Here is a 17,452-nt window from a genome sequence, read left to right as displayed (position 1 = left end):
CTGGGCTATCAAGAGTGCAGCAGCACCATCTTTCTTTTCTAGAGCTATGCTTTTATGGCTTCAACAGCTCCAGCAGTACATCCCCCCTGATGATCTACGAGGCCAACAGCATTTCAACAAAGTTTTTGCAGCGGCCCAATATGTAGCTGATGGTACCCTGCAATCATCAAGATTTGCAGCCAGGTCACTAGCAGCCTCAACGACAGCCAGAAGGCTTCTATAACTGTGCCCTTGGCAGGTGGGAGTGAGGCAAAAATGGCAGCTGGCCATGGGTCCTTTGAAGCACAATCTCCTATTTGGCAACCTCCTGGACCCTCTTCTCACTGAAACCGCTGACAAAAGGAAAGTTTTAGGGCCCACCAACAAGAAGGCCATCAAAACTCAACCTTTTCGACGTCCCAATCGTCAACAGGATCAAGGGTTCGCCTTCCAGAGAAACTCAGGTCAGTATTCCCCTCGTTTTCGCTCCCAAGCTGGTAGAAACCCCGGGGGTAGAGGATCCCGTTACCAAAGAGGTTCCTCCTCGACCAGAGCTCCCAGCAGGCTTTTTAAAGATTAGGCTTGGTCCTCAATGGATTGGACAGCGAGCAACCCATGTGACTGCTGTACCCGCTCATCGTACGAGAAGAGGCGTTCAGGTAAGCAATCAACGCCTATTTTCACATGACCGTTGCAGCATCCCCATGGTCATGTGATCAAAAGTCAATGATTGGCAACTGACTCACATGACAGTTGCATTGTCCTGGGATCAGCTGGTGATCACCTTTTAGAACCTTCTGACAAGCAGAGTCGGTGGGTAATACTACTACTACTACTACTAATAATAATAATAATTTATTAGATTTGTATGCCGCCCCTCTCTGAAGAAGCCAGATTCACTTAAAGTGTGACTAACCTAACACCTGCAATGATTCACTTAACCACTGTGGCAAGAAAGGTTGTAAAATGGGGCAAAACCCATTAATGAATGTCTCACTTAGCAACAGGAAGTTTAGGCTCGATTGTGGTTGTAAGTCAAGGGATAAATGAACACAGTTTGCAAGCAATCTTGTCCCACTCCCATCGGTTCATCTAATCTTAGGTCGATCCATTGCATTCCTTTTTATCTTTATTCTTCTAATTTCTGCCAGGATTGAGTGAGGTTGCAAAGACAACAGTATAAAAACCTGATCAGGAGCAGGCGTTTTAGTATGATTGAAAACGTGAACGCAGCCTGCTGCAAGTGTGTATTGCATACAAAGAATATTTTCCTTTTTTGATTCCCTAGGAAGCCTGACAGTTGCATTTTAATATTAAAATTGACTTCGTAGCATGTAAAAAGCAGGATACGGAAAAAAGAAAGCTTGTTATAAAAGCTCGGAAACACACTGAAGACATTCTCTCTCTAATGCTTCTAGTCCCCTTTTCATGTTTGGGTGTGTGCATGTGTTTCTTTTTAAATTTTATTTTATTTGCAGTTGTCCAAGACAAAAACAGTTGGAATTGGTTGGTTGTTTTTACACTTACAAGGCTCAGAAAGAAAAGACAGTGAAATGGTAAGAAAAAGAAAGTTACGTCAGAAAGAAAGAAAGAAAGAAAGAAAAAAGGTCCACCAGCATTTATAGAACAGACTTAACAGCTCAGCTTCACTTTTAGTTCTCAATAGAGATTATATATATATATATATTTATATATGTATACATATGTATATATATGTATGTATGTATATATATATAAATATAATATAGATATTTATAGATATTCCTTCTTTTTAAGATCATGCAAAAAAACCCCAAACCCAACCCCATCCCCCTGTCTAAAAATACCCCCAGCAATGTACTGAGTTTCATAGTAAACAAGGTGAACATTAAAGGGGAGGCAACCCTGGTACATTAATGTTTAATAATGAAACACCTGTTTCAACATGCGGCTTGTAAGTTTTTTTTTCATATACATGGATGTAGAGACACTTCTCAAGTTAGTCTTCCACAGAAACCATACAAGCATATTATATTATGCCACCCCACTATGAAATCTCCCTTTTTGCATGTTTATTCAAATACCCACCTCCCCTGTTTCCAACTCCTCCCCTCGAAAAAAGAAATGCCAAAAAGAAAAAAAACCTGTTTAAACGCAAGGGTGCAAAGGCAAAACAGCTGGAAACGACTGGCTCTTAACATTGTCTCCTCCCTGGACAATCCTGTCTTGGAAGCACTTCCTCCCCATGTGTGTGTGCGTGCAGGGGGTTGATGGGACCATAGCCGCACTTGAGCGGTGAGTGTCGGTGCAGGGGTCTTGTATATGGAGGGGTGGAAAACAATATTTTACTTAAATCCCAGGAAGCAGCCTGCCTCCTGCTCTTCAGCATGCTCACAGGATGCAACTGTGTTGGGGAGGGAAACAATACAAGGGAACACCCCCCCCCCCTTTAAGCTTCATATAGAAAAAGGAGCAAGATTTATGCCTTCTTGCACTCCTGTGCTCCACTGAATGCCACTCCAGCCATTATGATGGTGCAGTGCAAAACCCAATCACAGAACTGGGCAGCTGTTAAGAGATTTCATCTCTTGATATAAAGTGCTTTCAACGCTATTATCAGTGCTGGTGGGACATTCCCCCCAATGCCTGCTCACACCTCCCCCCTCCCTCCCCTCTTCCATCGTTCTCTCTTGGTCCAATTATCTTTTACATTCATTAGCCATGCAAAATACTGCATTGAGATGATGGGGATGCTCTACAAGGAGAACCTGGACTAAGGCTGCACCTGAATGCTATGAAACATCTCCATGCTAGAAGGCCTCCAACTGCCAGGTTTGCACAATCACACAAGTGTGCTTCCTTCCTCTTCTCAAGTTGCTCATGCTTAACAGCGGAATGAGTTGGTGGCCTCACGCTTGCCTCCAAAATTCAAGACTGCATCAGAGAGATTGAAAGAGGCTTCCTTGTCCACTATCAATCACAAGGAGCAACTGAGCTCTTGGTTATTGTAACCAGAGGGGAACCTATGGATCTTAAGCAGCTGTCAGTGCTACTGGAGCGGTTTTAGATGGAAGAAACAACTAAAGTGCAAAAACAGGTGAGATCTGCCTGAACATAGTCTAAACCACTGAACTACAGTCTAGCCATAAGGCACAAAATAATGCTTGCCCAAATGCTTCCCCCTCCCTATTTTCAAGTGAAAGAGTCACTTAAAATCGGTCCTGTCCACTGCGATACAGCATCCCCATGGAATTAAGATGCTTGTTTCAACATAAACAGGAACCGAGTCTTCTATTTCAATAGTTCATCATGAGCTCCAGTTGCTAAAACTTTCCTTTCAACCATATGGATTGCTCTGAGATGTTCAAGGATGTGAATTTGCATAGGAATGTCTAAAAAACAGGTATGCAATTCAATACTTGTGTGTTTTCTTCTCATTGGTCCTGTCCATCACACTGTAAAATGATCACCGGGCCCTAGAACTTCTCCTGTTGTGTCTCTGGGATGTGGATTACCCTGCTTGTAGGCAGCCAATACACAACTTAACACTGACATTTGTATTATCATTTTTGCATACCAGCCATAGTAGGATGACAAGACAAGCAAGCCATCACAGAAGTCATACTAGAAAGCAGTATCATTGTGGGGCAAAGAACTGGGACACCATAGTAACAAAATTAGATGGGACACCACAGAAATGACACCAGAAGCAACTCCCTTAGAACATGCACAGGGAATAGCAATAATCATGCCACTTGTTAAGGAGACTACATCACACCATCCCAGCTCAACCAATCCCTCAGTCTATTATCTCAAATTTCAGCTTTGGTTTCTGACAGCAACTATCGCTCTCCAGAAAAATAAACTTTTTTGCTCAAAAATACTGCCAATTTGTGTTCTTTAGCTCAACAGGTTCTAATTTATGATCAAGCACATAATTCTTTCTGGGAGGTAGTTTGGCAGCTCTACTTCTAGTATCTTCCAAAACTCAACCAAAGTCAGAGTTACAATGGCACATTAAGTCCTCTTAATGTATTTGCAGTCTATTTTTGATTGTTCTTCTTGTCAAGTACATGCAATCAATCTAGCTTTAAGATACTGAATCCCCGAAGCATCAGATCATGCAAAGTTGAGTTTCTTGTACTGGGAGCCGAATGGAATACAGACAATGACTTTTTAAAAAAAGATTCAGACAAGTTTCTTGCACAAAGCACAAAGCAATATAAGCAATGAAACCCATCAGTTTCATATGAGACTGCCAAAAATATCAGACTCCAATTAAGAGTAGTACACTTGTAGGAGGATAAAAGCAAGGCAAGGTAGGTAGGCACAAAGTAGGTTTAATCTGAAGTATTTGGGAATGAAGGGTGGTTAGGAATAGCTTCCTTAGAATTAACAATATTCCTATCATTCACTGCAGGAATTCTAGATCTCTTGCCAGCCACCATATCAGAGAACGCGGGGATTGGATAAACGCACATCCATCAGAACATTTGCAACTGGTGACATGTAAAAAACTCACTTTTGCACAAGCTCTATGGTCACTTGGTTTTCTCATCTGATTTTCGCTCACTTTTAGCAATTAGGTAGCTTGTGTAAGATGACACTGGTTGCAGACTGAAATACAGGTTGTCTTTCAGAAAGTGAGTTACTGGGGGAGAAAAGCTACAAAACGTGGTGTAATTTTGTGACTAAATGTGACTTGTCATCTTTTTTAATTTCCACCCTAACAGCAGTGGCCATACTGTATCTCCAAACATGTTCTTCTGATGATATGAACTTTAGTTGCCATGGATTGAAGTGATGGAGTGTCAGTGCTGAAGCAAAACCTGCAAATAAGCTGGCTGCTCATTTGACTTCATTTATCAATGGTTTATCTCTTGGACAAGAGCCAAGTATTGTTAAAAACTGCAGAATTAAATGTTGGCAAGACTGGCATAAGAAATTTGCATATGCCTGATTACATTCAAAATGTGGCGAGATTATCTTTTTAATAAATACAAACATTGGAATTGCCAATAGTAAAACTTAGGTCGTCATCAATTTGATTTTTGTTCACCATGAGCATAAATTTTAAAAATTAGTCAGCTTAACTGATTTTGGTTTTTGAGATTACTACAACCTGGCTTGAGACACATTTTCGTTTTTGTGAAGACTTAAATTGTAATATATGTACATATATATATTACATATAATTCCACTTTCATATAATTGCACTTTCACTTGTAGCCAGACAACAGAAATCAGGGAGAAGGAAGGAATGACTGGAATCAATGGGGGCTGGGGGGAAAATTAAATTCGTGTGTACTGTCTGTGACCTGGGAGAATCTCAACATCTCAAGGTTGAACGATGAGATTGGTGGACACAGGACAATGGATGGGCTGGGGGGGGGGAGGATTTTAACTATGCAGGTTTTCGGGCAAAAAGTCAAGATTGGCTTTGCATTCTACTGCGCCTATATGGATCTATCAGTAAATCTATGCACTTGATAAAATAATATCCCAGGAGTTTCCTTTGCTGCATATGCCAGTGGGATGGTTGACAGTTCAATTCTTTAAACTGGTAGGATACCTCAGTGATCTCCCAGATTGATATGTCTCCCTTCTGAATAGCAGAGCCAGCCTTCCCTTCCCTGTTGTCTCCCAGTTGCCTTAGATTGCAACTCACAGGATTGTCAGGTGGGAGGCTATTGGATGTGTTTGTTGGGAAATTTGTAATAGGTGATGTCTTTAAGGTTCAGAAAGGTTATATTTGACTTTGATGGAAATTACCCAAGATTTTAATCCAATTTTGCTGCCCTCTGGTGAGCATATCACAAGTTTTAGAAACAAGGGTTTTTCCATGAGACCAACACAAGTTTCTGAATTTTGCATGAAAGTTTGTAGTTTAAGAAATGCACACAAATTCAACAATAAAGGATAGTATCCTCACAAATCTTATTATAAGCCACGTTTCTTTAAATGTTCATGCATAGTAGTTGAGCTTAGACTTCTAAGTAGTACCAACCGTACGTTTCTACCTATGGTGGCAGAGAGGATTTATAAATGAAATGACAAAAGTATTTCTGCAGAGTCTAAGTAAAACTATTGGTCATCTGGCTAATTGTTACTTGATTTTGGCCATATATTTATATATTTATTTATGTATTGGCCATTTAGTTCAGCTTCCCTAGCAATATGGGTCTCTATTATCTCTGCCAGTATGGCAGGTAGCACTATAGCCACAACCTATTATGTGTCTACAAAAAGGATTATATGAATGACATTCAATAATTTTATTCATTTTATTTTACAACCTAGTATAGTTCTATGGTTTTAAGTTAAATTCTAATTGTGAAAAATATCTTGTTTATTCTTGCCTGACCTTAATCCCAATGAGATACCTTAATTCACTGAGAAGGCACATAAATATATCATACGTTTTAATGGCTAGTTGTGCTGCAAATACTGAGAACCAGAGGATTAGAAGAAAGAATACCAAACTTTTCTGGCATGTCTTGGGAGATAAATGGACTCCTGTAGAATATATTTAATTGCTGAAATCCTTGTAACTTTATATTGTTGATTTTAATAAATCTACTTAAGAAAACTTTGTTATCACTTGTGCCTAGAAAAACAGTTGCTTTCAATTTAAAACAACTACCCAAGAACCAACTTATCATTTACTCCTCATTTGTACCTAAGGGAAAATATATTTAAAACCATGCACAAAACTTTTAGGGGGAAAATGATGAGCTGACATGGGGAAAGATAATGCAACAAACTTTAGATTAGAAAAAGAGAAATGCATTTGAACTTGGTTACATTCACCCATCTCTATTACTATAGACTATGTGAGTTGTAAAAACAACACTGGGATGGAAATTTTGAATTATTTACATCAGATTGAAATGCTGAATTAATTCTATTCACATCAAATTGTAAAGTAATGTATACTTGGGGAAATCAGACATGGATGCATTTTGATTGAGACACTGCAAAAATGGTTTTTTGTCTAATTGAAAAAGAAGTCTCTTTGGGGATTTTCAGCCCCTAAATTGTATTTTTTTTTGTATTATGCAAAGTAGCACTTCAGCCTTTTGTTCCAAAAACAGCATTGTCTTCCCATTTATTTTTAGCTCATATCACTTAGAGTAGATTCCCTGTGCAACCTAAGTTTTCAACAATCTTGTTCTGCAATCAACAGTCCTAGGAAATCAACATGTTTGTTTTGGTGACAAGAGTTCCTCCGAAGGCAAAAACTGTAATTTACAGAAAGAGGAAAACCTTTGAGAAAAATCTAGGAACATTTATTTTGCTCTCATATCTACAGGGAATGGGAGGCAGTGCAGTTTAGTGGATAGCACTCTTCCCATTCCTGAAAGACCTCATATGGCCCTTGTTTGCCAATTCTGTTTTAATACAGTAAACTAACATTTCTTATGTAATTTTAGATAAGATCCCTTTATAAAAATTTGAAGATCTGGCTTAGTCCATAAATTCTATCTCTGGAATAATTAAAAAAAAGTTAGAAACAACTGTATTTTCTGCATGCACATTTTCCGAGTACTGTTTGAATATATGAAAGCTAACTATACTCCCCTAAGTTGGGGGAATCTACCTTTATTACAGACATGGGAACATCCACCACTGAGAGATAATGTAAAGCCCACAGAAGGGCACAGGCGAGATAAGAGAACCACCCAGAAGAGACTTTATTAGCCTTCTCAGCCTCTTTTGGGGCAAGTATTTCAGATACATCTAACTATCCAAAAGTTGAAGGAAAAATTTGCAACATGGCATCTGCCTTCCTCCCTATGACATCCTATCATCCCTGGAGCCCTGCACACCTAGAATTCACCATTTAATTAAACAACAGGACTGGAAGCAAGCTACGAAAAAGGAGTGTCAACAAGAAGTCCACGGGACTGGCCAAACAACCTCCAAGCTTTAAATGGGTAAGAAAAGTAGAATTTCAAAAGACCACAATCCATCATCCAGTTATAAGTATGGAGTTCTTGATATCAACCCACTTGATTTCCCATTTAGCTGACGCTCTGTGCGCAACCTTCATCTACTATCTCGGAAGCAAAGGCCACTGAAATCAACTTCTGCCACTTTTCTATGTCTCCATCTGTAGAGCGATTACTAGAAAAATCCCTCCATTCAAAGCAACCACCTCATTAAATTTTGCCTTGACATCTTTCCTGGCAGGAATCAACAATGTCAGTTTCCACTTGTCAAAATAGGGGTTTATGCCCTGCATATTGTAGCAAGGTATTTCACCCTCCTCCCCCCACCCCAAATCATTTCCTCTAGTCATGGTCCACGAGGAATTACTCATTTGCTTCTGTGGTCACAAGGACCTAATTAACCACCGCATGCTAGGAAACCAGTTGAAGCTGTGGGATGCTGGGCAAGCCACTGAGGAGGAGGAAGGCATCTCCTTTGTGAATATTTAAAGATGGGGGGGGGGGGAAGAGGAGAGCCCATTAGAAGAAAACAGAGCTTTCTTATTTATACATTTGGGCAAATGCCACACTGTACATCTGTTACAGCCAATATGAGCCCCCTGACACAAAGATGTAGCGAGCAGAAGACAATGGTTGAGATCTTCCACTGGGACCTGGGGCAGCTGAAGCTGGCACTAGCAACTGCTTCACAGCATCTGATATCATTCGGACCATCCTTGGCCAATGAAAGACCCCACAACACCACCTTCCATCGCATTCTGTTACAACTTAGTCCATGGGGAGAATTGCCCCCTTTGGTTTTGCTTGTTTGGGGCCACCCGTTGTGTCAATTCCTGAATCTAGAGCTCCCTGAAGAGCAATTTTCTCAAAGTTTGCTGTTACTCAGCTCTCTTTGCAGGTAAATTCACAGAGGAGAGAGAGAGAGAGAATGGAGATGAATGAATGGCTATGCAACTTTACGTTGACCAGCTCTCTTTCTTCTAGGCCCAAAACTTCAAGCACCCCCTCCAAAAAATAGTATCTTCCTATTCCTTTTAGGTCAACATACTCTTTGGAAGGAAGAGAGCAGTGGGAAAAGGTGGGGTGGACAGGCTGAGCATTTACAGAGTGTAAGAAAGCATCTCTTCCTCATGCTGCTGGACAGACAGTTAGCTTCCCAGCACTAGATAAGGTGGAGAGTTAGCACTGTTGACTCTTTTCTTGCTAGCTCTTTGAAGCAACATTACAACTTCCCAGCCGGTCCACTAAGCAAGGGCAATCCCCATCCTAATAATAAACCACGGTAGGGACACAAGTACAACTCCAGTGTCAGTAGCCCTTGTTGAGAGATCAGGATCAAGGTGCTAGTAAAATGTGAAGTGCTAATGAGAATGCAGGTATCCAAAAGTCTGCAGCGAGGCCTATGTGTAACCCCAAGGCGATGCTATACGTCACCTACAGACCTATCAGGATGGATGCAGTCATGAGCCTACCAGAAAATCATTGGCAGTGGTGTTAGCCTGAGAGGAGCCTAAAAAAATCAAACCCCTCTGCCACCAATAGGATCCCCCCTCCCTCTATTCAAAGGAAACAAAGAAATCAAATGAAGAAGCTGAATAACTAGCATCATAATCCACAACTACAACTAGAGGAGAAAGGAAATGAAGGCGGCTGGAGGGGAGGGGTCGTCTTCAAAACAAAATGGTAGCACTGATCACAAACTTCCAAGTGTGAACACAATCACCAGAGAAAAAAAGGCTCGGACTTTTGGCAGAGAATGCAAATACTATAAAAGGGGGCTCTGTGTTTGGCTTCGTGTATGTGTGTGCATGCGAGGCACACAAACACACACACATCATATGTATATATATTTACAATAGTTCCTGGATTTAACAGACTCGTGGGAGAAGGGATATTTATCACATCTAAAAAAAATTGCAAAATGCAGTTAGTTTTTTTTAAATACATGTGTAAAATGGCAAATGTGTATTTTACACGTGTGTCAAAACGGCCAAGGAGCAGATGCAAAAAAAGTGCACGGACAGATTTTGTCCATTGCATCTGAAGCCCACTCAACGAAGGGTCTGGTAAAGTTTGTGTTTGTGTATGTGTGTGTATAGATGTGTATTCACTAAACAAACGAACACTGTTCAACACTGGGATGGATACAGGGAGGAGATGGGAACTTTGTTTTGTTTTGTTTGAAATTGAGACATTTTCACTGAAACATCTTGTCACCTGAACAGCTGCACACCAAAAGGGAAAAAAGAAAAAATGGAACTGATAGGGATGGTGAGTGCATTATAGTCGGGCTGCAAATCAGACAGCTGGATGGATTTGGCTGGGTTTGCTTCTTTTTAAAAATAATTGAGTCTACTTGGATTTTTGTTTTTCTGAATGTGTTTCTCTGTCTGTCTCTCTCTCTCTCTCTCTTTGCAAACACAGGCACTGGAAATGAAAGAGGGGAAGGAGAGGGAACGGGGGGACACGAGCATGCGGGCGCGTGCTTGTCACTGCTGCTCCCGGCTAGTGGTTCAGCTGAAATCACCATCTCCTTCGGGATGAAATCAGAACAGCCAGCATGAATTCTGAAAGACAAAAAGAAATAGAGGCATCGTGAGTATTCTGCCGGTGTGTTTCAACTGCCCGTAATTACAGGGTAATTAGTCCAGGAAGACACACACCACACGATAAAAGGGAAACCCAAAAGTTTTTATAAACAGAAAGCCAGAAACAGCTCCCTTTTTAAATGTCAAAGGGATTTTCTGGTACACACAAGGCATAGGTTAAATGCAATCCAATTGCTCACCCAATAATCTTGAACAGCACAAAAACCACGATCTTGATGAAACAATGAATCAGATAAACTGCCACAAGGCTAAACCAGCACGCTGTTCTTTTTATCTGTAGCACTAATTACAGCAGCCCCACCCAACCACAGGTGGCCTCATTTTCTCTTGTAATAATCCTTCAGTTGTTGTCTCCTATGCATCACTCTACGTATGCATGGATGTGTCATTAATTCTTGTTCAGAATCCAAGGATGATACAGATGATTGATCTCCTGGGCTGTCTGCCAAACTCCCCTCTTCCCTGTCACTCATGCTTCCTTGGTCAGAGGAGACTTCGTTGGCAGATTCCATTGGGAGCAAAACAGGCCTGCGGCATGTGGATGTTTCCCCCACATCCACCTGCACATTCGTTGGGGCAGGAGCTGGGCCAGAGCTAACCACAACAGTGAGGAACAGCTCAAGAACCCCATGAGGTGGTCTGGGATAACTCACCACTGCTAACTCAGTACAGGACAACTCAGCTGTGGCCAGGTAAGTGTGGGACCACTTGCCACAGGACAAGACTTGCACTAACATAGACGAAATGGTGGAATCGAACCACTAAATAAAAGATGCAAAAGGAAATGTGAATGACAAAAATTAGAATAATTTTAAAACCATTTAAAATACAGTGGTACCCCTACTTATCCTAAGATTTTTATTAATATTGATTGTTTCTTCACTGCTTATTTGACCCCTATGACAATCATTAAGTGTTGTACCATATGATTCTTGACAAATGTATCTTTTTCTTTTATATGCGCTGAGAGCATATGCACCAAGACAAATTCTTTGTGTGTCCAATCACACTTGGCCAATAAAATTCTAGTCTATTCTATTTCTATTCTATTCTATTCTATTCTTTTTTTATTTTAATAATAAACAAACAAAACAAAACATACATACACACACACACACACACACACATATATATATAAACACAAAATGAATTTGCTTAATACTTTACAATTCTGTTTCCATAGATTCCTTCTTTTTCTTAAATGTTAGTTCAATTATTTTTCTTTTCTATCCAGCTATAAAGTTTTCCCCAAACTGTATAGTAGTCTTTATTTTGTTTATTCTGTAATTCATATGTTAATTTGCTTAATTTAGCACAATCTAGCATTTTCCTAATCACCATTTCTTCATTTGGTATATTTTCCTTTTTCCAAGTTTGTACAAACACCAACCTTGCTGATGTTAATATATGTGTTATCAAGTAGTAGTCTTCCTTACTATGCTGTCCTCTAATTATTCCCAAAAGATACATTTCTGGTTTCATTTCCAATTGATAATTTAATATTTCTTTCAACCAGTTTTGAATCCAAGACCAAAATTTTTCTGCTTTCTATTCTATTCTATTCTATTCTATTCTATTCTATTCTACTTAGAACTTAATTCGCTCTGTGACCAGGTCCTTAAGTAGAAACATTCTTAAGAAGAAGCAATTTTTCCCATAGGAATCAATGTAAAAGCAAATAATGCGTGCAAACCCATTAGGAAAGAAATAAAAGTCGGAATTTGGGTGGGAGGAGGAGGAGGAGGAGAGTTGCTGCCGAAGGAAGAAGGTGAGTTCAGGGGAATAAAAAAAAATCCAAAACTTTAAGGCTTAAAAAAAAAGATGGCCTGGATTAAAGTGGGAATGGCAAGAAACTGGCCAGGCCTTCGTGCTGCTCTCAAATTTCCTGGGAAATTTTTCCGGGCTCGGGTTCTTAAGTAGAAAATGGTTCTTAAGAAGAGGCCAAAAAAATCTTGAACACACAGTTCTTATCTAGAAAAGTTCTCAAGTAGAGGCATTCGTAAGTAGAGGTACCACTGTACTTAAAATGAATGACTGAATTGTCCCAAAGTGAATTGGTCATGGCAAATTTGCCCATGGTAAGTTTCCCTGTGGCGAGATTGGCATAAGAAGTTGTCCCATTATGCCCACGAGGCAGACAGCCACATGCGATGCTGACTGAGGCTGTTATGCATAACTCAGGTTCAGCCCTGAGCCTGCACATTAGTGGCATTGTAGACACATCCAACCATTTCCTGATTTAAATCAAATTCAAAAGAAACTTTTTTTCTGTAAAAGTTGGATTACTTTAACACTTAATATAGGAAGTCCTTGACTTACAACCATCCATTTAGTGACTGTTTGAAGTTACAATGGCACTGAGAAAAAAATGACTTATGGCCACTTACAATCTTCTCCGCATCCGCATGATCATGTGTTCAAAGTTCAGACACTTGGCCACTGGCTTGTATTTATGTCCTGAGGTCACAATTTGTGATCTTCCCAGCCGGCTTTCAACAAACTAAGTACAGGGGAAGGTGGCTAGGCTTAAAGGCCGCATTATTCCTTTAACGACTGCAGCCAATCACATAACAACCATGATAAAATTGGTTGTAAAATCAGGCATGGCTCTCTTGACAATCAGTTTGCTCTTAATTGGAAATTCTGGCCCCAATAACTCAAGAACTACCATGTTTCCCCAAAAATAAGACTCTGTCTTATCTTTTTTTTAAATCCTGCAATAAGCGCCTGGCCTTATTGCCATGCACTCAAAAGCCTGATTGGGTTTATTATCAGGAAATGTCTTATTTTGGGGAAAATATGGTACCTGTAATTGAGCAGAAGTCACGTTTCATCTCTTGCAACCCTGTCGTCTGGCTATGTTAGAAGAACACCACTGCCACTTCTTTTTCTCCTTCTTTCAAGCACTTAGTCTTTTTCTAGATGTTTGCCAGAGCTGAAAACTCTGCTTCAAAACCAAATAATGGCACAATTCTCCTTTGTTTATTTGTTTGTTTGTTGGACTTGTATACCGTCCCTCTCCAAGGACAACATATCAAAAAATAATATACAATGAAACATCTGAAATCCAATTAATATAAATAACTAATCTAAAAACCATTCAAAAAACCTTAAAACATTAAAAACCATTCATTCAGATTTAGACAACAAACATACAACATACTCGTTGGCCAGAGGCTAGGATCTAGTGACACCAAGCCTGATGGCATAACTAGGTTTTCAAATTCTTGCGGAAGGCGAGGAGGATGGGGGCAGTATGAATCTCTGAGGGGAGCTGATTTCAGAGGGCTGGGCCCCCCACAGAGAAGGCTCTTCCCCTAGGCCCCGCCAAGCAACATTTTCTAGTTGACGGGACCTGGAGAAGGCCGACTCTGTGGGACCTAACTGGACGCTGGGATTCATGCAGCAGAAGGAGGTCCCGGAGGTAATCTGGTCCAATGCCATGTAGGGCTTTATAGGTGATAACCAACACTTTGAATCGCATCCGGAAACCAATTGGCAGCCAATGCCGTCTGCAGTGTGCTGAAGAAACATGGGCATACCTTGGGAGGCCCATGACTGCTTACGCGGCTGCATTCTACACAATTTGTAGCTTCCGAACGCTCTTCCAAGGTAGCCCCATGTAGAGAGGATTGCAGTAGTCGAACCTTGACATGATAAGGACATACGTAACTGTGAGTAGAGACTCTGTGTCCAGATAGGGCTGCAATTGGTGCACCAGGTGAACCTGGGCAAACGCCCCCCGCGCCACAGCTTCATTTAAACATACATATACATTCTTGAAAACCGAAGTCACACACTCTTAGTTAATTAAATAAACTGAAACAAACAAGGGGAAAGCTGCAAGCCCACCAGAAGCAAAATCAGCCTGATCTTTTGGAATGGGTGAAGTAATTTGTGGGTTAGAATGGAACATTTGCATACCCGTCTAAAACACCGAGAGTTTCAAACCACCAGAAAAAGGCCAAAAAAGCAGAAAAATGGCTCCCATTTGGCTCTTGCATGGATCCATTCTCTCTCAAATCCAACACAACCATGTGCTCCATACTGACCCATACAAACCCCTCAGTTGATAGTTCACAGACATGGAATTTTGCCACCCATTTGCCATCTTCGTACCTTCATTGGAGTGGGGCCACCGGAGCTCCCGAGCAGTGAAAGTGGACATTCTGCCACTTGCCATCCCGGCGGTGCCAGACACGGGTCTCTTCGGACTGGCAAGTACGGGGTCGGCCCTGCCCATCGATGTACTGTGTCAGGCGGATGTAGGCAATGCAGGCAGCATCTTCCCCAATGACATGCACATGAGGGTTAAGGATGGTTGTGTGGATGGGCTTGTTGTTCTTAGATAACACTAGAAGGGCACAAACAGGGTACTGGTTAGGAAACTGTACAGCAGGAGAAGCAAGGAAAGGGCCAGTCATTTCCAGCTCTTTGTCTTTCAGGGGGAAAAAAAAGCCCAAGACAGTTTGGTCTAGTGATTAAGACATCAGGCTAGGAAGCAGGAGCTCTAGTCCTGTCCTAGGTATGAAAGTTGGCTGGCAGGTTTTCTTGGCCAGTCATTCTCTCTCTCTCTCTCTCTCTCTCTCTCTCTCTCTCTCTCTCTCTCTCTCTCTCTCTCTCTCTCTCTCTCTAAGTAATAAAGTAATAAAGATAGCTGATTTGATTGGATTTAATCAGTTTTTTCTGGTTGATGTGGATTACTGGATATATTTGACTTAATTAGGCACTAGTGATTAGAACTCTACTTGGCTTGAAGTGAAGGAAGGAACAGCAGGAAAACTTTTGCCTCAGTGGCTGGAAAGTACAGTAATACTTCGTCTTACGAACTTAATTGGTTCCGGGAAGAGGTTCGTAAGGTGAAAGGTTCGTAAGATGAAACAATGTTTCCCATAGGAATCAATGGAAAAGCCAATAATGTGTGCAAGCCCATTAGCAAAATCCAAAACATTAAGGCTTTTTTTTTTTTTTAAAAAGCGGCAGACGAAGCTGAGGCAAACGGAGTGGGGGGAAGGACAGCGAGAGGTGGCAAGAGGTGGCAGTTCCAACAAAGCAAGGCAAAAAGAGCCTCTCTTAAGCTCCATGAGTCTTTGCCTCCCGTTTTTGTCCCAGCTACTCTGCTCATCTCCCCCACATCTTTTCCCTCTCTTGAGTTCCATGAGTCTTTGCCTCCCGTTTTTGTCCCACCTACTCTGCTCATCTCCCCCACATCTTTTCCCTCTCTTGAGTTCCATGAGTCTTTGCCTCCCGTTTTTGTCCCACCTACTCTGCTCATCTCCCCCACATCTTTTTCCTCTCTTGAGTTCCATGAGTCTTTGCCTCCCGTTTTTGTCCCACCTACTCTGCTCATCTCCCCCACATCTTTTCCCTCTCTTGAGTTCCATGAGTCTTTGCCTCCCGTTTTTGTCCCACCTACTCTGCTCATCTCCCCCACATCTTTTCCCTCTCTTGAGTTCCATGAGTCTTTGCCTCCCGTTTTTGTCCCACCTACTCTGCTCATCTCCCCCACATCTTTTTCCTCTCTTGAGTTCCATGAGTCTTTGCCTCCCGTTTTTGTCCCACCTACTCTGCTCATCTCCCCCACATCTTTTTCCTCTCTTGAGTTCCATGAGTCTTTGCCTCCCGTTTTTGTCCCACCTACTCTGCTCATCTCCCGCACACCTTTCTCCTCTCTTGAGTTCCATGAGTCTTTGCCTCCCGTTTTTGTCCCACCTACTCTGCTCATCTCCCGCACACCTTTCTCCTCTCTTGAGTTCCATGAGTCTTTGCCTCCCGTTTTTGTCCCACCTACTCTGCTCATCTCCCCCACATCTTTTTCCTCTCTTGAGTTCCATGAGTCTTTGCCTCCCGTTTTTGTCCCACCTACTCTGCTCATCTCCCGCACACCTTTCTCCTCTCTTGAGTTCCATGAGTCTTTGCCTCCCGTTTTTGTCCCACCTACTCTGCTCATCTCCCGCACACCTTTCTCCTCTCTTGAGTTCCATGAGTCTTTGCCTCCCGTTTTTGTCCCACCTACTCTGCTCATCTCCCGCACACCTTTCTCCTCTCTTGAGTTCCATGAGTCTTTGCCTCCCGTTTTTGTCCCACCTACTCTGCTCATCTCCCCCACATCTTTTTCCTCTCTTGAGTTCCATGAGTCTTTGCCTCCCGTTTTTGTCCCACCTACTCTGCTCATCTCCCGCACACCTTTCTCCTCTCTTGAGTTCCATGAGTCTTTGCCTCCCGTTTTTGTCCCACCTACTCTGCTCATCTCCCCCACATCTTTTTCCTCTCTTGAGTTCCATGAGTCTTTGCCTCCCGTTTTTGTCCCACCTACTCTGCTCATCTCCCGCACACCTTTCTCCTCTCTTGAGTTCCATGAGTCTTTGCCTCCCGTTTTTGTCCCACCTACTCTGCTCATCTCCCCCACATCTTTTTCCTCTCTTGAGTTCCATGAGTCTTTGCCTCCCGTTTTTGTCCCACCTACTCTGCTCATCTCCCCCACATCTTTTTCCTCTCTTGAGTTCCATGAGTCTTTGCCTCCCGTTTTTGTCCCACCTACTCTGCTCATCTCCCCCACATCTTTTTCCTCTCTTGAGTTCCATGAGTCTTTGCCTCCCGTTTTTGTCCCACCTACTCTGCTCATCTCCCGCACACCTTTCTCCTCTCTTGAGTTCCATGAGTCTTTGCCTCCCGTTTTTGTCCCACCTACTCTGCTCATCTCCCCCACATCTTTTTCCTCTCTTGAGTTCCATGAGTCTTTGCCTCCCGTTTTTGTCCCACCTACTCTGCTCATCTCCCGCACACCTTTCTCCTCTCTTGAGTTCCATGAGTCTTTGCCTCCCGTTTTTGTCCCACCTACTCTGCTCATCTCCCCCACATCTTTTTCCTCTCTTGAGTTCCATGAGTCTTTGCCTCCCGTTTTTGTCCCACCTACTCTGCTCATCTCCCGCA

At 41.9% G+C, this 17,452-nt stretch overlaps 1 protein-coding gene across 1 annotated transcript in view; it reads right to left on the bottom strand.

The window, feature by feature from the left end:
- Nucleotides 1–1,862: 1,862 nt before the first annotated feature.
- The window catches only part of CAMK2B (calcium/calmodulin dependent protein kinase II beta), a 275,191-nt gene continuing 259,601 nt past the window's right edge, over nucleotides 1,863–17,452 (bottom strand). The window contains exons 24-25 of the mRNA XM_070765550.1: nucleotides 14,639–14,873; nucleotides 1,863–10,477 (exon numbers count right to left, since the gene is read on the bottom strand). Coding sequence (XP_070621651.1) covers nucleotides 14,641–14,873 — 233 coding nt within the window. The 3' untranslated portion in view covers nucleotides 1,863–10,477; nucleotides 14,639–14,640. The remainder of the gene's footprint in view (nucleotides 10,478–14,638; nucleotides 14,874–17,452) is intronic.

Source organism: Erythrolamprus reginae, chromosome 12 (assembly GCF_031021105.1).
Source record: "Erythrolamprus reginae isolate rEryReg1 chromosome 12, rEryReg1.hap1, whole genome shotgun sequence".
Classification (NCBI taxonomy): Eukaryota; Metazoa; Chordata; class Lepidosauria; order Squamata; family Dipsadidae; genus Erythrolamprus; species Erythrolamprus reginae.
Note: the sequence above shows the minus strand (reverse complement) of the source record. Positions and strands in the feature narration are given on the sequence as shown.